Raw genomic sequence first — 22274 nt, forward strand, 5'->3', positions numbered from 1 at the left:
TGCAATAAATAAATTTGCCTTTGTTTTCTCCACACCCCAGTGAGCTTATACAGTATCTCGAGAGAGCAGCCCTTATATTAAGCGCCAGGTGGGTTGTGGGGGTGCCAAACTGAGGTAACTCCAGTTAGCTTCCAGAAGTGAGCAGGGATCAAAGCCTAAAATGGCAGAGAAAGCCAAGTGGATGCAGTTCTCCCTGCCCAGGACTGGAGCCATGGAAGCCGTAGTAACTCTTCAGCGTCTTGACCTAAGTCTATAAATACACCAGCTCCCACACCCCGGACCAACACAGGTGACTGTTCTCATTCCATGGTGACAACAACATCTTCCACGTCTCGGGGGACTGCACTCTGAAGCTCACGCCTGATTTCAGGGGACACTTGCGGGTGGGGCTGCAGCCGAAGCAGTTCCAGGAGGGCCTCCTTCTGCTCTGTGGCCAGGTCAGCCTTGTAACGCTGCGCTAGTGTCAGCAGGCACTGGTGCCAGAGCACAGGCAGCTGGCGCTTCTCCGTCCGGAAAGCCAGAAAATGGAAGACCAGAGCGTCGAGTACCCGGTAGGGCAGTGCGTACTTCTTATCCAGCAGCAGGCGCAGGAAGATGCTGTTGGCACCACTGTATTCCATTTCAGCAATCTTCAGCATGGCCGCACTGGAAGGGAAGGTGGGATCACGAGAATTAGGCCACACCCACGGGAGTCCTCTTCCTAGACGGAGCCTTACTCCAGCATTCCCAAGGGGCCACCACAAGCTGTTCACCTACTCATTGCTATACTCCTGAGAGTTTCTTTACTAACACCTCGGCCTTGGGCTTGGATAGCAAGCAATCCCTGTGTTTAAATATAGAGCATGTCCAAATGTCTCACCATCCCCACTTTTTAGCACACTTTCTTCCTAGGTGTCCATTCATACATGCAGTCATTCAGTTATTTACTGAGGACCTACTATGTACCAGGCTCCCGGACCCTGCTCTTGAAGACCTACTATTCTGTTGGAGTAATCACACATCCACTGGCATAAACAAGCCACAGACTCGAAGTAATCATAGCTCATTCTCCATTTGCAACCTCATGACCAAGTTCTGGCCCGTCCACTGACCAGTCCTCCTCCACCTCGCCACCACTACCTGGAGTGCAGCACAGGGATGGAGCACTTGGTAAGGATGCTGCCCACGATAATGGCTTCTCGCAGGGTGCAGGTGCCAGACTCACACAGCGGGATCAGAATTCCTAGGCAGAGTCAGATGCAGTGGCTTTTACTCCGTGGTGAGGGAAATGAGGCGCAGCTCGCAGCAGCCCGTCATCAAGGACCACCAATGGGATACAAGCATTCACCAATCACGAATCGAGAGCTCTAGCGGCCCCCCCTTTCCCCTGCTTCTGCATTTTACCTTTGAACCAGGCTCCAGGCTTGAATAGAGCCTTTTTGAGTGCCATGTAGAGGTGAAAGTTGAGTCGCTTGTATTCAGCAATGTCATCTCGCACTCGGGGAAGCAGGACAAGGTTGTAGAAGCGCTGGGCCATGCGCTCCTTCAGGTTAGAGGCAAAAATCCTAGCAGGGTGCAAGTTTCCAAGTTACAAGAGAGCCTGGCCCTGGCCCTTTAAAAATCACCATGGATGGTGCATTCAAGAGGTTTTATAGTAAGACACGGGGACATCATTTCAGAAAGGGTACAAGGGACTTGTGTGCACACACACCCAAGTCAGTTTAAAAAGGCAGAAGACAGCCAGAGATGTACCCGAAACAGAGTACATACTGTCTCTAGTGTTTGGTTTTAACTTTTCATTGTGTGTGTGTGTGTGTGTGTGTTTTGCCTGCACGTATGCCTATGCACCATGTATGTGCCTAGTGCCCATCAAGGCCAGAGGAGAAATCAGATCTCCTGGAGCTAGAGGTGGTAGTGAACCACTATGTGGGTGCTGGGAATTGAACCCAGATTCTCTAGAAGAACAAGTGATCTTAACAGCTGAGCCATCTCTCTAGCCCTATGTGTTTTTTTCTTTCTTTTCTTTTAAAAAGATATTTATTTATTTTTATTTATATGTGAGTACACTGTAGCTATCTTCAGATACACACCAGAGGAGGGCATCATCGGATTCCATTACAGATGGTTGTGAGCCATCATGTGGTTGCTGGGAATTTTTTTTTCTAAAGATTTATTTTTATATGAGTACACTGTAGCTGTCTTCAGACACACACCAGAAGAGGGCATCAGATCCCATTACAGATGGTTGTGAGCCACCATGTGGTTGTTGGGATTTGAACTCAGGACCTCTGAAAGAGCAGGCAGTGCTTTTAGTCACTGAGCCATCTCTCCAGCCCAAGTGGTTGCTGGGAATTGAACTTAGGACCTCTAGAAGAGTAGTCAGTGCTCTTAACTGCTGAGCCATCTCTCCAGCTCCTGTTTTTCTTAAAAATGCTGCTGCTGGAGCCTGAGGTCTTCGGTGTGTTATTTAAATAGGGCATCTTGTGCTACTTTCCCAGGCCAGTTTGTGCTGGCTACTCAAGAGAATCAGAACTATCAAGCTATTCTCCCACAGCAGAGCTGTAGCTTGGAAATGAAAAGCCTTTCCCACTGAAGTGTACCACAGGACTTCATCATGAAAATGAAAGAGCAGGGGGCTGGAGAGATGGCTCAAAGGTTAACAGCACAGGCTACTCCTCCAGAGGCCTTGAGTTCAATTCCCAGCAACCACATGGTGGCTCATAGTCATCTATAATGAGATCTGGTGCCCTCTTCTGGCCTGTAGGCATATATGTAGGCCGAATACTGTATACATAGTAAATAAATCTTTAAAAAAATAACAAAACAAAACCCAACAGACTATAAATACTCAAAACCAAAAACCAACAAGACTGAAAGTGAGAATATGGAAAATGACATACAAGAAAATGGAATCTAAAATCAAGCTTGAGCTAGGTGGTGGTGGTGCGCACGTTTAATCCCAGCACTTGGGAGGCAGAGACAGGCGGAGCTCTGAGTTCGAGGCCAGCCTGGTCTATAGAGTGAGTTCCAGGACAGCCAGGGCTCCACAGAGAAACCCTGTCTTGAAAGACAAAAAAAGAAACAAAATAAATAAATAAATAAATAAAATCAAAGTCACACCTGAAAATAGTTTTAAAAAAGAAACACCCCCCCCCCAAAAGAGCAAAAGTTAAGGGAACACCAGGAACAAGTCCAAGGGAGAGACCCACGGGCCGACTGAATGGCTCTGACGGCAGTCGGAGGTCTGCAGACCCCACACCCTGCCACCCTGGCCCACCGTGCTACCTGGTGGCTTGATACATGGCGGCTGCAGTCCAGGCCTCAGGCTCAGTGACATAAAGGATCTGCTCCCAGTTGGACAGTGCAGGGATGATCTTAAAAGCCTTGGGCAGCTTCCCACTGCGGTACTTACATAGCACCTGGGGATGAGGGAAGCAAAATCAGCAACTATGCTCGGGGTCCTGGCCCCATCACTCGCTCATCTCCACAACATTCCAGAAAGACTCATTCTCCAGCTGACCAGAGTTTAGTAGACTTCTAGGGTCAGCAAGAGACAGTGCAAGAACCTGAGCCTATCAGCTCTGCTCCAATCCTGTCCTTGATCGCCATGGCTTATTTGGTGGGAGCCATGGATGAGAGCTCACCCTGAGTGAGGATCTCCCAGCACACACACACCCTTAGCTCTTACCTCCCGGACTCCTCTGTAGACTTCCAGGACCCGGGGATCCAGCTGAGGCATAGGGAAGCCCGATACCTCTGACATGACAGTCTCCACCTCTGTCTGCTTCTCTGTCAGCTTCTCCATGATGATGTCAGCCAGGGTGCGCCTATGGCGACACAGGGAGAGAGAGGCGTAAAGAGCTAGGTTCACTTCCCATCAAACTGTAAAGTCCCCTCACCCTGTTTGTTATTTTTGTTTTTGTTGTTTAACACAGGATTTTTTTTTTTGCCTGTCCTGGAATTGGCTCTGTAGACCAGGTTGACCTCAATCTCTGAGAGTCACTCGTCTCTGCCTCCTTTGTGATTAATGGTATGTGCCACCACTGCCCAGCTCCTGTTTATTAAAAAAGAAAGCCAGTGGCCGTGGTATAAGCCTTTAATCCCAACACTCGGGAGGCAGGCAGATCTTTGTGAGTTTAAAGGTCAGCACCATCTTCATAGGTAGGTCTAGGCCGGACAGTGAGACCACGTCTCAAAGGAAAAAAAAAAAAAAGAGTCACAAAACAGCCCCAAACAGAACAAGAATGCTTCACAAACTTGGATGTCATCCTTGCCAGGGGCCACATCTCTGTCACTATTCCAATTTTAGTATTTGTAAAGCCGGAAGTGAGCAAAGTACAATTCCCCTGGATGTTGACAAATCGTGATCCTTCTGGGGTGCAGGGACGTGCAGCCTAGGCTCCTCTCAGCCACCTCGAGGTGCTGCAGAGAGCACAGGACCTGGATGTCTCTCCTTTTGAGACAGAGCCAGGAGTGGTGAGGACGTTAGGCTCTTGGACTCTGAAGTCAGTCAGCCCTGGCTCTTCTATCTCTTGTATGATCTTGGTCCTGTCACTTGACCCTTCTATGCCTCAGTTTCCTCATCTGTAAAGTGGTGACAGTAAAAGGACCACCCTGGACAATCAACTGAAGGACAAAATCAAAGACTGCAGTGCACAGACGTCTGACAGGCCGGCATGTCATGACTGCAGTGCACAGAAGGGCCGGAGTGTCATGACTGCAGTGCACAGACCTCTGACAGGCCGGTGTGTCGTGCCTGCAGTGCACAGACCTCTGACAGGCCGGCATGTCATGACCGCAGTGCACAGGCCTCTGACAGGCTGGCATGTCATGACTGCAGTGCACAGGCCTCTGACGGGGCCGGCGTGTCGTGACTGCAGTGCACAGACCTCTGATGGGGCTGGCGTGTCGTGACTGCAGTGCACAGACCTCTGATGGTGCTGGCGTGTCGTGACTACAGTGCACAGACCTCTGACGGGGCCGGCGTGTCGTGACTGCAGTGCACAGACCTCTGATGGGGCTGGCGTGTCGTGACTGCAGTGCACAGACCTCTGACAGACCGGCGTGTCGTGAGGACTGTTTACTTCAAGCACACTTAGCACTGCTCAGAGGATGGGGAGCCGCTTCTGAGTACAAACTGGAGCTCTGCACCAGGCAGTGGTGGTGCACACCTTTGACCCCAGCACTCAGAAGGCAGAGGCAGGCGGATTTTTGTGTGTTTAAGGCCAGCCTAGTCTACTCATACAGTACTTGCCTAGCAAGGATGAGACCCTAGGTTCTGGCCTCCAGCACAAGGAGAAAAAAAGAGTTTCTCTGCTGTCTTTTACTGTGCCAGGCAGCACTGGATCTGAGACTTTCCAGACTTGTGACACTGGTGGCAGATGCCTTCATTCCCCTACCCCACACAGGCCCGGGGAATGAGACTGCAGACTTATGTCCTGTGGTCTGCATGACACTGGTGGCAGGTGCCTTCACTCCCCTACCTCACACAAGCCTGGGGACCAAGACTCAGGGTCAACAACTCACCTGAGCCCTCCAAGGCTTTCTCGGGGAAAGGGTAAAGTTTAAGTCTTTCACCTTCTAGTTTGGGTGCGTCACAGTACCTTCAATGTGCCTTAGGTGACAAGGCCTGACTGCTGTGTTCTCAAAGACCTTAGCCTGATTTCTGAAGATGCCAGTAGCCATTGCTCAGAGTGCCCACAACCCCCCTTCCCACCGTCTTGTCACTTCCGTAGAGCAACTGCAGAAAACATTCTGCTAAGTTTGTCAGCATCAAGAGCCACCAGGCATGAGGCACTGCAAGAGAGCCCTTTGGGGGGGCACATCCACACTTCATGACCATTCTCAGAGCTGTCAAACACCCTGGTGGGAGAAGGTTTCTCCTCTGTTCTCTGAACCTAAGCTGCTCATCACAGTACTACTAATGATAAGAGGTGTACTACATCATACTGATGAATAAACAGTTGATCCCCTTTGCCCTAAACCCACTCCTCTCCATGAGGCCAGGTCCATGTGCTCAAGAATCTGACCGCAGGCAGCCTAGAGAACTGCATGTTTAGAAGCAGCAGTGATAACGCATGGGATATGTTTGTGGTTCTACCTAGAGGTAGTTTTAAGCCCTCCAGGAACACTTAGCAATTCCTGGAAGAACTTTTCACTACTGGTATCAAGAGGGCAAGTGTCAGAGATAGCTGCTAAACATCCTTAGGATCTAGCTTCTGCACATAAAAAGAAGTATTGGGCCCAAACACCGTGACTGAGACGGAAAGCCCCGAGTTAAAGACTAAGCTATGAGAGCAACGTGCCAAGAATGAACACAACAGAATGGATTCCTAGCTCTAACAAGGAACTGGTGACCTAGAAGCTCTAGATCAGATGGGCAAAGGGGAACCTGGGTTACTCCCATTCAGAAGTGCCACTGCCAGCTATGGTCAGACCAATAGCCGTGCTCTGTGGGAACCTACTACCAGGATCCCAACCTTTAAGCCCTACCTGGCGGGAGGGTTCTTGTTCATGAACATTTCAATGGCACGTTCATCTTCAGGGTCCACGACCACTTCTGCCTGGTGGTCCACCCCGGTCATTTTGGCTGCCTGCTCCAGGGTAGGCCATTCCTCATCCTCCTCATCTGATCCATCCTGTGGCACTCCAGGCCCTAAAAGAGGAAAGACAAAATAGTTATGGTGGGCAGGGGTTTGAGTCAGTTCACCATTCCATGTACAGCATGCCCAGGGTGCAGGAGGGACACATGTGTAGAGGGAAGGGGCAGAGGAAGTTATAGATTACCCTTTTGTCCCCAGAGACTTGGGATCTTGAGTAAAATACAGCACATGAAGCAAGAGATGATGAGGCCAGTAAATAATGGATGATATGTCACCCTCAGTGACCGGGATCCATGCTATACTACACACGTGTAACCTGGTCTGTCTAGATGACCTCAAAGAACAGGTACTGTTGTTATGCCCAGATCAAACATAGACAGAAAAGTTGATGTGCCCATAGTAGGCACTTTAGGTCCTGACTTCCCACTATGTTGCTCACACAGTAGAACTGCATCATATGCTAAAACTAAAACCATGGTAGAGGCAGTATGTACCACAGGCACTTAGATGAGTAGGGAGGCTGAGGAGGCTCTGGATGGGCAATTTGGGAGCAAGAGCACACTCCATATCCTGGAAAGAGATGTTGCTGGAGTGCTGGAAGGCTCTGAAGGTGAGGCAATGCCATTCAGACTCCGATCAACCAGTGCATTTAAATTACTGACTCAGGTAGTCAAGGATGACTGGGAGTTCCTCAGTCTCATGCCTCTGCTTTCCAAGGGCTGGAATTACAAACAAGCACTACAATGCTTAACTTAACACTGAGCTCCTGATGTTGAGATAATCTCTTGTGTTCTGTGTAAAGGTTCTCTTTGTATTATTCACACACTAATTTTTGTAACAGCAGAGAGCTGAGTACAGTTGGTATTGTTATTTTTATGAAGCATCACCCATCTTGGAGTTGTGCAAACACCTTCTCCATCACATCCCAATTGGTTTAATCAAAAACTGACTGGCCTATAGCAAAGCCACAAAGGATAGGTAGGACTTCTGGGCAGAGATAGGAACTCTGGGAAAGAAATCAGATGTGATGGGACTCAACAGCCAGACACAGAGGGGGAAATACGTGCTGTTACTGAAGAGCAGTAATGAGCCACATGGTTGAATGTAGACTGGGATAAATGGGTTAAATTGTACCAGCTAGTTGGGAACAAACCAGCTAAGGCCAAGCTTTCAAAATTAATAAAAGGTCTCTGTGTCCTTACTTGGGTTGAGCCATTCCTGCCATATCCTGAGGTCTTGACATTGTAGCCTTGGCTGGGTACTTCCTGAGTGCTGGGATTAAAGTCATGTGCCAACACACCTTGCTGACTTTTGAAACACCACACAGAGCTGGCAAGGCAGCTGGGAAAAGTCTAATAAACCAAAGTAGTTGAAAGATTACATAGCGGGCTGGAGAGATGGCTCAGCAGTTAAGAGCACCGACTGCTCTTCCAAAGGTCCTGAGTTCAAATCTCAGCAACCACATGATGGCTCACAACCATTCATAAGGAGATCTGACTCCCTCTTCTGGACTGTCTGAAGACAGCTACAGTGTATTTACATATAATAAATAAATCTTTGAAAACAAAAGAGAGAGACTCTCCAAAGAAAGACTTTAAAAAAAAAAAGAAAGAAAGAAATATTCCATAGCAACAGATCAGCTGCTACGGAGGTGGACTAGGGGTATATATAGCTCGGGGGAATAAACAGAGCATGCCCAGTGAGAGCCAGGGTTGCTTGTTTATATTTATTATTTTACTTTACTTTAAGTGTGTGAGTGCTGACTACATGTATGTCTGCACAAGTGTGCCTGGTGTCTAATGGGATCAGATGCCACCTTCTGATCTTGCAACTGGAGTTACAGACAGCTACAGCCTGTCATATGAATGCCGGAAACCAAACCCGGGTCTTCTGCAAGAACAAGTGTTCTGAAAAGCTGAGGTTCTTGAGAGTTTTCCTCTGTTCTTTACACACATCATGCCACACACATGCATACAAAATACATGTTAAACAAAAGAAGACAAGTGCTATGAAACAAGTAGGGAAATGAGAGAAAATTAGGAGATGGTTGCTAACATTTGTGGGGTGTTTTGTTGTTATTGTTTGCTTTTTGTATATGAGTGAACCCTTGCATCATGGAGGCCAGAAATGAATCTTGACTGTTATTCCTCGGGAGCTGATGACCTTGTTTTCGAAACAGGGTCTGGCTGGGACCTGGGGTTAGCTGATTAGGCTAGACTAGACTGGTTGCCCAGTGGGCCCAAGAGATCTGTCTTCAACACCGTAGCTTGGGAACTCCAAGCGGCTGTGAGTGGAAGTCAGGGCCTCATGCTCTGAAAGCACCTACCCCACCGGCTGAATTATCTTATCCCCTCCCTAGTTTGTGGTCAGACCTGCAACACAGGCAGACTGGACAGGACGCCATCAATCTCTAGCTGCTGAATGGACCTCGGAGGTTACAGAATACAAATTATGATGCTTCCACAGTGATCCAGGGGAGAGATTGTGGTAGCTTAAACAGGAGGTGTTCCAGGTAAATGGAAAGTGGTCTTGCTCTGATATACTCTAAAGACAATGTCATCAGGATTTACTGTGAAGTGAAAAAGAAGAGCCCTGGATTTTGCCTGAAGCAGTGGAAGGCTAATGTGCTAACAAACTCCGTGTAGCAAACACACGGAGAGCAGGTTTGAGAAGGAAGTCTCAACTTCTATTTTGGCCAAAATCTTACTAGAGTTAGATACTAGTCTTCAACTTGGAGACGTCAGGTAGGCCGCTGGATATAAAAATGTGAGCTTTCTTGGAAAAACTCTATGGGAGAAAAAGCTGGAAGTAGCTGTCAAACAGACAGCTTCAAATTGAAATTTGCTGATAGCACCACAGAAGGATCTGAAAGCTCAAGCCCTGCCTTGGTCACCCAGCAAGTTCAGGAGACCCAGTCTCATAGTAAAAAAAAAAAGTTTTTAAGGGCAGGTGTGGTGTCAACCACCTATAAGGCCACCACATGGAAAACAGAGGCAAGATCAGGAGTTCAAGGTCATCCTCCCCTACAGAGTTTGAGGCCATCCTGGGCTCCATGAGCCCTTACCTCAAAAAATTTAAAAGAAAGCAGAAAAGCTGTTGTAGCCTTAAAGCCATATTCGAAAGAGTCAATACTGCTTTTAGAAGAAATAAGAATGGAAGATTAAGCAACTGGAGGTGAACAACTGTTCCTCCCTAGTGAGACAAGTAGCAGGCACCTACCCGTTCACCTCCCCCCCCTCCCCTTTAACTTCTAAACAATACTGTTTCCCCTCCCCACCGCTGGAACATTCCTCACTTGCTTTTCAGGTCTTTTTAGAAGGACATGAGACCTGGGATACCCACCATGTAGAATTAATGTTCATCTGTTTTTGTTTAAATAGAAATATCATCATTTTTTTCCTCTCTCTTGAGAGGCAGGGCTCCCTAATCTGGCATTTACTATGTAGCCAAGAAGGCCTTCTGCCTTGCTTCTCAAGTGCTGGGATTACAGGCGAGCATCGCCACTCCTGCCTAGAACACACAACTCTATTTAATGTGTGCCTTGAGCGAGACTTCCGGTGCTATCAGGAGGGACGAATATCTTATTTCCGTACCAGAAATGCCTAAAAACTTAACACAGTTTAAAGCATTAAGCAGGCAGCCCACAAATACTTCAAACGCCCAGAGCAAATAAATAAATAAATAAATAAAAATAAATGCTAGAACTGATGTGAGATCACTTTCTGTTGGCTTAACTCTGGGTTCCGGAACCCAGGAGTGGAAGTGAAGGACCACGCCGCTAAGTTAAGCCGCCAACTCTCTTTAATTCCAACCCAGTATTCTGATGTAGAGTGTTAGACCAGCCCAACTCACCACTCCACCCCTTGTCACTCACCCAGCCGCGTGGCGCGTTCTCGCGGTTTTGGGGGTCGCTCTCCAGTCCCATGGTCAGTCTCGAGCTCTTCCTGTTGTTGCCGGGCTTGCTGCAAAATCCGCCTGCTCAAGCGGGGTCCCACGTACTCTTCCTCCTCTTCGACCCCACGTCCACGCCGTTTTTCTCGGGTCCCCGCGCGCACTGCGTTCCCAGCCAGAATCTGCTCGGCCAGGGGTGCATGCTTCTCCTGATTTCTCTCCCCACGTGTCACCTTGAATTTGGGCATTTTTGTCGAAAAACTTGCCCACAAGGTTCACACGTGTGAAGCCGGCTAAAAGCCGAGACTGCGCTTTTGCCTTGTATTCCGGTCCCCAAGAGGTCACTGAGATCACAGTGCCCCCCAGCGTTCGGAGGCCGGAAGTTTCTCATATAACACTATCTCTAGAAGAGCTTCGGGGCCTGCAGCAGGAGTCCCTAAATTGTTAGGTAATCTCACGGGAAGAGGTGGATGTCCAAGTCACCTTTTCCAGAATTCATGAAAGTAGCCTAGGGCATCCTGTCATCCCGTTGTACGTCTTGGTGGAGGAGCCGAGTCGAGACGTACTAGAAATGTCACCACTAGGTATCCGTAGACGCCTCTCCTGTGGGCGTGCCGCCCCGGCGCCCAGTATTTACGCATTTCCGGAGGCCGGTCAACGACCGCTTCCTGTGTCGGAGGGCCGCAGTTTGTGTGAAGGTCTGGAGTCTCTGAGTTCGAGTGTTTGGAGGTGCCACCTTTTGACCCTTCGCCATGGGAGTGACATGGTAGGACTTGAAGGGCTTCTGTGGTGACGGAGCATGGGGTCGTGAAGGTGTCTGTGTAATGGTCCGGGGAAATTTTGACCGAGGTTCTCAGTTCCTAGGGGGCTGACCAAGATGTCCTCCGGTTGTGTGGATCAGCAGACACCGTGTGGGACTTCTCCCTTCCCAGACACGCTCCTTTGGCAAAGAGCCCATCATCCCAAGAACCCGCCAGGAGTTGTACCTTCTTTTTCTTGGTACCTCTTCCTGCCTTGAGGCCTTGTAGTGTCGCTACTAGGACCCAAAGGTTAGAAATAGGGTTTCTAGACTAGAAGTTATTCTCAGAAAGGGATAAGAGTGGCGCGTGGAGAAAGTGACTTTTATATTTTGCTTGCAGTTATAGCAGCCTGACTTTGAATTGGCCACTTTAAGGTATTGGGGCTAGTGACAGATGTAGGAGAAAGGAGCTGTTGGGAGCTTGGAGATCGGAGTACCAGGCACATTAACCATTCATGAGCCACTCCCTACATGTTTGAGACTGTTTTTCGAGCAAGGTGTCTCTGTGTGTAGTTTTGGGAGGCTTGGAACTCACTCTATAGAACAGGCTAGATTCGAACTCACCAAGATTCGCTTGCCTCTGCCTCTCAAGCGCCCGGAGGAAGGCATGTGCCACCATCATCTGGGCTTGAGACAGTTTTGATCGACTTTTATCTTAAACTTTTTTAGATGTATTTATTATTATACATAAGTACACTGAAGCTGCCTTCAGACACACCACAGATCTCATTTTAGGTGGTTGTGAGCCACCATGTGGTTGCTCAGTACCTTTAGAAGAGCAGTCAGTGCTCTTAACCACTGAGCCATCTCACCAGCCGTCTTAAACATATATATTTATACACACACACACACACACACACACACACACACATACACACACATATATTTGATTTTTCGAGACAGGGTTTCTCTGTATAGCCCTGGCTGTTCTGGAACTCAACTTTGTAGACCAGGCTGGCCTCAAACTCAGAAATCCACCTGCCTCTGCCTCCCAAGTGCTGGGATTAAAGGTACGGGCCACCACCGCCTGGCTCTTAAACATACTTTAAGTCTCATTTGAAAAAACAAGAGGCAGTTGGTAAGATTTGGGCACTGTGCTTTTCTTGGTATTAATTTCAAAGTCCTAGGCCTCAGCACTTAAGATCTTGGTGGTAGTGTGTGCTTCTCTCCAGTTAAAGAGGCTTAGAGGCCAGCGTAGGTGGTCAGAGGCCGCAGGTCTACTCTGTGAAAGGTAGGCTTTTTAGGAACTGCACTTGCCACAGTTGACACTAGGAGCATGATCTCGGCACTCTACCCTACTGTAAAGAGTGCCTGTGAGCAATGAAAATAGATCGTGGCAGTCATTGAGATCCACCAGGCCCACCTTTATGAGCTCTGTAGCCCAGGCTGCTATGTAACTTAGAATCACCTGCCTCTGCTTCCTGCACCCTGGGATTACAGGGGTGCTCTGCCAATGCCTGCCCACCCTGAGTTCTTTGTATAGAGACAGCAGTCCCTAGGAAAGGGGCTCCTTGCTTACTAGTATCAGTTCAACTTTTTCAGAATCCCAGAATTTCTGTCACAGTGTCAGTTTAGTAATTGGAACAGTTTTTAATAACAGTAGGGCTCTCCCTTTATAGATTTTTCTAATTGATTATAAATTAACTCAAGGAATTTTAAAACACAGTAGTTTAGAAAAAGCTTTGACTTTTTCATATATTTAAATACCATAAGTGTTATCTTTTAATCACTGTTCAAGAACTAGGTCTCAGCCAAGTGCCCTCCTATAATCCAAGCATATGGGAGGCTAAGTGGCAGAAGGATAGCTGAAAGTGTGAGGTCAGCTTGGGCTAATGTAACCCATCTCAGATCAGTATTGGCTGCAGTGTGAGTCCCCTGTTGCCAACAAACAAACAAAATCTCTTTTAAAATAATTTAGCAGATTACTACCTTGCCATGTGGCATACACCTTCAGTCCCAGCACTCAGGAAGCAGAGGCAGCCAGATCTCTGAGTTCCAGGACAGCCAGGGTTACACAGAGAAATCCTGTCCCCAAAACAAACAACATATATGTATGTGTATGTATGTATGTGTGTATGTACACACATACACATGCAGGTCACCACATTCCTAGGAAAATGGTTAAAGAGCACAGCTGAGCAGCCAGGTCGCCTGGCTCTGAGTCTTGGCTGTGCCATCAGCCAACTGTATGACCTTGTACAGACTTAGCTTTAGAATTCAGTTTCCCTCCTTGCAGTTGATACAGGACAGGACCTTTCCTTTCCTGGGGCCTTTGGAAGATTCAGTCAGTTCATCTGAAGGTGCACGCCTTTGATCCCAGCGTTTGGGGGGCAGAGGCAGGCAAATTTCTGTGAATTTTAGGCCAGCCTGGTCTACAGAGTGAGTTTGAGGACAGCAGGAGCTATATAGTGAGACCCTGTCTCAAAAAATGAACAAATTTAAAGACCTACAGATGCTGTGTACAGAGCCTGCATATATCTGGTGTTTGACAATAATTATGTGCCACTCCAGGTTGAAGCTACAGCGTAAGGTAGAAACCTCAAAAATAATTGAAGTTCTTGCAGAGACTCTTCTTTCTCTTTTTCAAGGCTTATACACCCGAAACCTGCTTTATTTTTGTTCTTAGTGCTGAAAATGGGACTCTATGACAGTGGGAAAGTTCTGTCAGCAGTCTCCAGAACATTATCCCTCAGCCTTCTGCGACACAATTCCTGACAAAGGCACCTTATGAGAGGTTCATTTTGGCTCACTCTTTAAGCCAAAATAGCACCACAGCAGAGAAGGAGGCATGGTGACAGGGCATAAGGGCTGGGCACACACTCTGGAAAGTGATATACTGCTCAGCTATTGTATCCACACCTCAGTCAGTTAAGTATAGAATCTTATAGACATGATCAGGAGTTTAAGAATAGGCTCAGGCAAGTGTACTCCTGTAGTCCCAGCACTGGAGAGACTGAGGCAGGGCTGCTGTGGTAGTGAGGTTAGCTTGGGTTAATGTAGTGAACGAAAGATCATCTTTGGCTGCACTGTGGGAGACCTTGTCTCCAACAGATAATCAGTGATTAATAATAATTATTGATCCACCATCAATCCCAATCACTACAATTCTGTGATACTGAGTGCAGTGTGGACTACCTAGTGTCATCACTTAAATACTAACACATAGGCCTTTCTTGGGGAATGCTGGTGTGGGAAAGCTTATTGCCCCAATGTAAGACACTTGAGACCTGTGCTCTGCCTGTTAGAGGAACTCTTGGGGACTGATGGGTGGGGTCAGAGATGTCTAAAGTAACTCCTAGCCCTGTTGACCTGTTGCCTGTTGGGGAATTGAGTGGCTTAGCCAGAAGATCTTAGCCAGGTCTCTGGACCCTGCTGACTTGGTGTCCTGTTGTCCAGTGTGTCCCAGATGCCTGTGGCTGAGGGCAAGAGTGTCCAGCAGACAGTGGAGCTCCTCACCAAGAAATTGGAAATGCTCGGAGCAGAGAAACAAGGAACATTTTGTGTGGACTGTGAGACTTACCACACAGCTGCCTCCACCCTGGGCAGCCAAGGTCAGTAGATGGCTGTGAGCAGATGGGTGGAGCCTGGTTTAGAGTTCCATGCATATTTATGTTAACGACATCTGCTTGCTTTTCTGTGTGTTTGTGGACTCATTCATTCTTGGTCTATATAAGACTATGGTGGTCAGTTTGCTGTGTGACCCTATTTGTTTGTTTAAAGATTTGTTTTTATTTGTGTGTATGTGTTGTGTATACGCACTTGTGCCCTTGTATATGCACACACGTGTGGGTACTTATGGAGGCTAGAGGTATCAGATCCTCTGGAGCTAGAGTTACAGGTAGTTAAGAGCTACTTGCTGATATGGGTGCTGGACTACACTTGGGTTCGAGGCCAGCTTGGCTAGAGACTGAGACCTTTCTTGGGAAGCAGGAATTGTCCACAGTAACAGAGAGCACTTTCTTCATTAAAGAACCGTGTGGGCTGAAGAGCTCAGCAGTAGAGAGCACTGGCTTGTTTTCCCAAAGCCCAGGGTTTGATTACCAACACCCACATGGCAGCTCACAGCCATTTGTGACTCTCGTCCTAGGGAATCCAATGCCCATAGTCTCTGGATACTTGCTGTGCAGGTGGTGCACAAACATACATGAAAGCAAAACAGTTATACACATAAAAATAAAATAGTAACAATCAATATCCCAAGGGCTAAGGTTGTAGTTCAGTGGGAGAACACTTGTGCAATCCCCCTCCTACTCACAGTCTTTTTTTTTAAATTATTTTATGTATATGAGTACACTGTAGCTATACAGATGGTTTTGAGCCTTCATGTGGTTGGTGCTGCTTACTCCAGATGGCCTTGCTCGCTCAGGCCCAAAGGTTTATTTATTATTATAAATAAGTACACTGTTGCTGTCTTCAGACACACCAGAAGATGGCGTCAGATCTCATTACAAATGGTTGTGAGCCACCATGTGGTTGCTGGGATTTGAACTCAGGACCTTCAGAAGAGCAGTCAGTGCTCTAATCCACTGAGCCATCTCACCAGCCCACTCACACAGTCTTTAGCTGCTTTTGAAAAGTTTCAAGGCAGTACAGCTTGATGTATAGTATGAGCCAGGTATATAATTACAGTGTGTAGACTTGAGACAGAATAAGATCAGCTTTTAGTGACTCTGAGGGCTGACATATTTTAAACTGGATTTTCAAAGAGATGAAAAGTATGCATTGGCAGTGCAGACAGAAGGGATGGGAGCTGGAGGTTCAGTGTAGAGCCTGCTAAGTTCAGCAGGGGGCCGCAGATTGGCCAGTGCAGGGAAGGCACTGGCCTGCTCCCCAATCCTGCCATCTTTCTCCTCTTCCCATTACTAGGTGGTGTTTTAAAAGATTTATTTACATTTATATTTTATTTTGTTTTTTTTTGTTTTTTTTTTTTGAGACAGGGTCTCACTATGTAGCTCTAGCTGTCCTGGGGCTCACTCTGTAGACCAGAGTGGCCTCCAACTCACAGAGATCCGTTTCCCGAGTGCTGGAACTAAAAGTGCATCATTACACCTGACTTTATTTTATTTCTGTGGATGGGTGCTGTGGAGGCCAGAAGGGAGCATAGGGTCCCTTGGACCTGGAGTTACAGGCACTTGTGGACAATCCAATGTCGTTGGTGGGTGCTGGGACCTGAACTCTAGTCTTCTGACAGAATAGTAAGTGAGTGGTCAGAGCCACTGAGCCATCTCATCAGACTCTTGTTATCCTCTTTTGTTTGTTTTGTTTTCTTGAGACAGAGTTTCTCTGTGTATCCCTGGCTATCCTTGGCTATCCTTCAACTCTCTCTTTGTAGACTAGGCTGGCCTCAAACTCACAGAGATCCGCCTGCCTCTGCCTCCCAAGTGCTGGGATTAAAGGTGTGCGCCACCACTGCTGGGCTCTTTGTGATATTCTTGCCCTGTTAGAGCTCATGTTATGAATACCATCTTCCCTGCCCTGCTGTTGGACAGAAGGACTTCCTTTCCATCCTCCAAGTCTTGTATGCCGAAGTCTTAGATTTCTGGTTTTTCAGGTAGTCACTCTTTAAAGTTTTATTTTGTATTAATTAGGTTTTTGTGAGATGAAGTTCTGGGTAGCTCAGGCTAGCTTTGAACTTGCCTTGTAGCTGATAATGACCTGAGTTTCTGATACTCCTGCTCCACCTCTCCAGTGCTACGATTATAGCATTACCGCATTCAGTTTACCTGATGCTCTGGATAGAACCCAGGTCTTTGTGCGTGCTAGGCAGGGACTGTCATGACCAGACTCTCTTTATTCATTTTGTGTTTGTTTATGTGTGTTACACATGGTTGTTCTTGCCACGGCATGGGTATGAGGCTTATAAACTCTAGCTTTCTGGAGTCTCAGCTGTCCATTCCCCATGGGCCTCCCAGAGATCAGACTCAAGTTTATCAGGCTTAGCAGCAGGCACCACCTGCTAAACTGGCCCTTATTATTTGTGCATGGTTGTTTTTTGTTTTGTTTTGGTGTGGGGGAGACATGCCCTTGGGTAGAAGAGCTTGTGCATGCCCACGCTTGTGAAGGCTAGAAAAGGACATTGGATGCTTTGCATTGGTGGTTTCTTCTATGGCTCTCTGCTTGATAGCCTTGAGACAGGGTCTCTCACTGAACTGGAAACATGGCATTTTGGATATCTGACTGGGCAGTGAACTCTTAGGGTCCATCTATCTCTGCTCCCCAATGCTAGAATCACAAGCATGTGTAGCCTTTCAGGCTTTTTACCTGGGTTTTGGGATTAGACTTTAGGTCCTCACTGAGCTATCTTCCCAGGTCCCTCCCGCTCCCATTTTTAAAAGTAGACTTGTACATTTATTTTTCTTTTTTTTTTGGTTTTCGCGACAGGGTTTCTCTGAGTAGCCCTGGCTGTCTTGGAACTCTCTTTGTAGACCAGGCTGGCCTCAAACTCAGAAATCCTCCTGCCTCTGCCTCCCAAGTGCTGGGATTAAAGGCGTGCGCCACCACCGCCCGGCTTGTACATTTATTTTTCAATATTTTTATTTTATGTGTGTATGTGTGTATATATATATATATATATATATATATATATATATACACATATACATATATATATATATATATATATACACACACACCCTATATACATATGGGTATACATGTGTACCCTAACAAAGGAGTAGAGGTCAGAGGACAACTTGCAGAAGTTGAGACTTTTTTTTTTCCATCAGGTGGGTCCCAGGGATGGAATTTGGGTTGTCAGGCTTGGTGGCAAGAGCCTTAACCCACTGAGTTATCTTGCCAGTCCTATTTTTTATTGTTTTCAGACAGGGTATTGTGTAGCCCAGGCTGGCCTCAAACTTGAGGCAGTCATACTGCATGAGCCTCTTGAGAACGCCTGAGCTTCCACGTGACACTTATTATTTAGAGACTTGGTGTCCTTGTGAAACTCTCTTCTATTCTCAAACTCAGCATTCCCAGTGCTGGGATTACAGGCTTGAGCCACTTTTGTCTTAAGTTGTGGACTCCTGACCTTCTTTGAAAAAGTTTTTTTGGATGCTTGCCACTGAATCTGACAACTTGAGTTTTATCCCCAGAATCCACATAGTAGAAGGAGAAAACAGACTTTCCCAAGTGTTTACCTCTGTTTTTTTTTTTTTTTTTTTGGCTTTTGGTTTTTTTGGAGACAGGGTTTCTCTGTGTAGCCCTGGCTGTCCTGGAACTCACTCTGTAGACCAGGCTGGCCTCAAACTCAGAAATCCGCGTGCCTCTGCCTCCCAAGTGCTGGAAGTGTCTGAATCATATATGTGTCCCGGCCCAAAAACACAAATAAATTTTTTATATATATTTTTTAGAAAGGGTCTCTAGGGGGCTAGGGAAATGGCCTAGTTAGTAAATGTCTTGCCTTATACGTACAAGAGTTTGAGTTTGTATCCTTAGATCCCACCTTAAAAGTTGTGTACAAGCCAGGCATGGTAGCAGAAGCCTTTAATCCCAGCACTTGGGAGGCAGAGGCAGGATCTCTGTGAGTTTAAGCCTGGTCTATAGAGTGAGTTCCAGTTTAGAGTTCCAGCTAGAGCTAACCTACCCTGTATCAAAAAAACAAACAACCCTTCCCCCCTCCCCCCAAAACCACCACAAAACCAACCTGGGCACAGCAGCATATGACTGACTCCAGAGCTGAAAGGGCAGAGACAGGAAGAACATCCCTGGGGCGCTGGCCAGACACTGTTGCTCTAGGTTCAGTGAGAGACCCTGTCAAAAACCAAGATGGTAGCCTCACACTTAGGCATGCACAGAACCCTAATGAGACTCAGTCAGTTATTAAGAAAAAACAGAGAAGGAAATGAAGTTGGAAAGAGGATATGTTTGAGGAGGGGGGAGCAGGCAAGGTTTGAAGAGAGAGGGTTTTTTTTGTTGTTGTTTTTTAAAAAAATTTATTTTACACCAGAAGAGGGCATCAGATCCCATTACAGATGGCTGTGAGCCACCTTGTGGTTGTTGGGAATTGAACTCAGGACCTCTGGAAGAGCAGTCCATGCTCTCTACTGCTGAGCCATCTATCCAGCCCGAAGGGGGAGGGTGTGGTTAAGTGTAGGGTAAGTATTTAAAGTTGTGGTCATCTATTCTCTCTTGTATGTGTTAAGGGGAATTTTAGTTTCCATGTTTTGTCGTCTTCTACCTCCTGTGTAAGCAAATGTACCCGTAGCTCTCCCTCCTTGGAGAAAGCCTGTAGAGTAGCTGCCAGGAAGGCTCGGCAAGTAGACTTGGAGGCCAAGACTGATGACCTGAGTTTAATCCCCAAGACCCAGAGAGTAAAAAGAGAGAACTGATTCAGGGATAGCTCTTTAACCTCCACGTGAATGCTACGATGTGTGCCTACACGCCCCTCCCTCCCCCATACATACATGTCTGAAGAAAAAAAAGGAGTTTAGAGCCAGGTGTCTGGTACATGCCTTCAGTCTCAGTCTGGAGGCAGTGACAGATGGATCTCTGAGTTTGAGACCAGCTTAGTCACATAGAGAATTCTAGACTATCCAAGGATCCATAGTAAGACCCCATCTTAAACAAAAAAAGTCTAGAACGCCAGTCGAATGAGTGAGTGGCCTAGGGCTGTTGAGTGGAGAGCACTGAGCATGTGTAACACTCTGGGCTCTATCTCTAGCACACAGCAGAAGCAACAAGGAAACCGAGCCAGTTTTGGTATCGCACATTCTAACTCCAGCATTAGGAGTTACAGTCACACCTAGGCCTGCCTGGGTAAGATAGCAAGATCCTGTTCAAACCAAATAAAACAATAGACTGAAGAAACTAGAGAGTGGAAGGGGGCTTGAAAGTACAGCTTCAAATCCTAGTGCTCGGGTTATTCGTAGCTTTCCTAGCTGTCTCAACTAAACATTCACAAACACTTGTCCTTAACCGCAGAAGGCACTGCCAGCTTTTAAAGGCAATGCAGAAAAACTTCACTCAGCTTGACTATGGTCTACTGTCCTGCCTAATGTTCACAGGCTCCCTATTCCAGAGCCTCTGTAAGAGCATTTAGATTTCAAAGACAACATTGGCAGGGTCCAAAGAGGCATGCGGTGCGGATGTTGTTACTTCTGTTTATGTTTGCGGTTCTAGGGCTAGAGCTCAGCTAGGCCAGTATCTGTTACCAAGCAACACCACCAGCCCTTAGTGGTTTTTTGTTCTGTTGAAACTATAGATAATACTATATAAGAGCCTCTCTATGGATTATTAACCATCATGATAAAATAGCCCTCAATGAGCTTACCACACAACTCTTCTCAACACTTGAGAATTCCCTGGTGCTCTACAGGTGTGTTTGGCTTCTGTTGTCTGGCTGGCTTTTCCAATCACCCGGCATCTTTGGAAAAGGATCCTTTCCCCTCTTAGGCTGCCGGGGTACCAAATTGCCAGCTGGCCTTGTTTGGTGCACTTGACCTATCCCGGGGTGTGTTGACAAAAGTCCTGATGATGAGTGGCCATCTGTCCCTTGCAGGCCAGGCTGGGAAGCTGATGTACGTGATGCATAACTCTGAGTACCCACTGAGCTGCTTTGCCCTCTTTGAGAATGGCCCTTGCCTTATTGCTGACACCAACTTCGATGTGCTCATGGTGAAGCTCAAGGGCTTTTTCCAGAGTGCCAAGGCCAGCAAGATTGAGACCCGGGGTACTCGCTACCAGTATTGTGACTTCCTGGTGAAGGTGGGCACAGTCACAATGGGGCCCAGTGCCCGTGGCATCTCTGTGGAGGTAAGACCTTGGTGAAGGACAAGCAGGATGAGCTATGGGCTGCACAGTAAGGTCTCTGGAAGTTTTCCCAGCCCCACTTAGTTCAGACAGACTCAGATAGTATCGTCCCATGCCTCTACTACAGGGATCCTTTTTGGTTGGCTGATTTTTTTGCCTGGTGGGGGGGGGCTGGGGGTGGTAGTTTATGTCTCATACCTTGGACTTACTATGTAGCCAAAGATGATAAACTTATGTTCCTCTCTTCTGCCCCCAAGTGCTGAGATTGCAGCAGTATGCCACCACACCCAGCTTTTTTCTTAGGTTATATATTTATTTAGACAGTTTCATTTGGCTTGGACTCTCATTCTTATGTTTTCATATGTTCCACCATGCCTGGTTTGTATGGTGCTGCAGATGCACAACAGGCCTTTGTGCTTGCTATGCAAGCATTGTACCAACAAAATGCTATATCTCCAGCTCAAAAAAAGAAACAGAAACATATATGTATAAGTATGTATGTATGTATGTATATATGTCTGTTGAGACATGGTCTTACTCTTCTGGAGTTATAGGAGCTGCCATGCCTGGTTCTTTGGGAGATTTTTTTTTTTCTGTGAGTATTGGGTATTTTGCTTGCATGTATGTGCTCACATACAGCCAAACAGTGAGCTCGCATACAGTGCTCACAGAGGCCAAACGAGGGCATCTGGTGCCTTGGAATTGGAGTCAAGGAGTCAAGGACTCTTTAAAGTTGTTAGTCCATGTGGGTGCTAGGAACCAACCCCAGGTCCTAAGAGCAGCAAGTGATCTTAACTTTTGAGCCATCTGTCCAGCGCCTCTCTAGGGTTCATCTGTCTTTTCTTTAGCCATTCACTCTCTAGAATTGAAGTGGGTTCGCAGCAAATGAAAAGCTTCCAGAGGCTCACTTGCTGGAAACAAGGCATAAGCAAGGAGAGCAGGGGCGTGAGGATATAGAGACCAGCGTCCTTTCCAGGAACAACTGTCTGAGGGCTGTCTGAGGTGGGATGTCAGTCATGTGTCTATGTGCCCATCCTTAGTATATTTTATGAGAGGTCTCCAGAGCTGTGGAACAAAACTGTGCCTTTCCCTTTGGCATCTGTCCACTTTCACAGTGGCCAAGAATGTGTGTAGGAGATGCCTTCGTCTAGTTTTTTAGTCAAAAAAATGACTACACTTACTTATGGTGGCTGTAGGTGTAAATGCACCACAGCACATGTACAGGGGGCAGAGCAGTCAGTTCTCTCTTCCTACAT

General features: G+C 47.1%; 2 protein-coding genes across 12 annotated transcripts in view; one reads left to right on the top strand and one right to left on the bottom strand.

Moving 5' to 3' along the window:
• Bysl (bystin like) lies at positions 1-20907 on the bottom strand. 2 transcript variants are annotated; one of them, XM_031348025.1, is made up of 7 exons: positions 20540-20907; positions 6472-6634; positions 3668-3806; positions 3265-3398; positions 1384-1544; positions 1120-1222; positions 1-645 (listed from the first exon to the last, which is right to left on the bottom strand). In XM_031348025.1, exons 2-7 carry the CDS (start codon positions 6561-6563, stop codon positions 300-302), a joined length of 975 nt encoding a protein of 324 aa, XP_031203885.1. In that variant the 5' UTR covers positions 6564-6634; positions 20540-20907; the 3' UTR covers positions 1-299. The 2 variants fall into 2 exon arrangements, with proteins under 2 accessions (XP_031203885.1, XP_031203884.1); XM_031348024.1 differs by lacking the exon at positions 20540-20907 and adding an exon at positions 10456-11049.
• The window catches only part of Med20 (mediator complex subunit 20), a 17648-nt gene continuing 6497 nt past the window's right edge, over positions 11124-22274 (top strand). For 6 of the 10 annotated variants that reach the window (XM_031348041.1, XM_031348036.1, XM_031348033.1 and 3 more), the window contains exons 1-3: positions 11124-11238; positions 14668-14822; positions 20768-21021. In XM_031348041.1, coding sequence (XP_031203901.1) covers positions 11225-11238; positions 14668-14822; positions 20768-21021 — 423 coding nt within the window. In that variant the 5' untranslated portion in view covers positions 11124-11224. Of the gene's footprint in view, positions 11239-14667; positions 14823-20767; positions 21073-21866; positions 22021-22274 lie in introns of all 10 variants that reach the window. The other 4 variants (XM_031348040.1, XM_031348039.1, XR_004112403.1 and 1 more) reach the window with 3 other exon arrangements.

The sequence above is a fragment of the Mastomys coucha genome, unplaced genomic scaffold (assembly GCF_008632895.1).
Source record: "Mastomys coucha isolate ucsf_1 unplaced genomic scaffold, UCSF_Mcou_1 pScaffold3, whole genome shotgun sequence".
Lineage (NCBI taxonomy): Eukaryota > Metazoa > Chordata > Mammalia > Rodentia > Muridae > Mastomys > Mastomys coucha.

What these genes read in the sequence shown, in the direction of transcription:
- Bysl (XM_031348024.1), bottom strand. Translation starts at nt 10,720, where the DNA reads ATGCCCAAATTCAAGGTGACACGTGGGGAGAGAAATCAGGAGAAGCAT. An exon ending in AACAAGAACCCTCCCGCCAG is followed by an intron (nt 3,807 to 6,471) that starts GTAGGGCTTAAA and finishes GTGTCGCCATAG; the next exon opens with GCGCACCCTGGCTGACATCA. An exon ending in GCCTGGAGCCTGGTTCAAAG is followed by an intron (nt 1,223 to 1,383) that starts GTAAAATGCAGA and finishes GACTCTGCCTAG; the next exon opens with GAATTCTGATCCCGCTGTGT.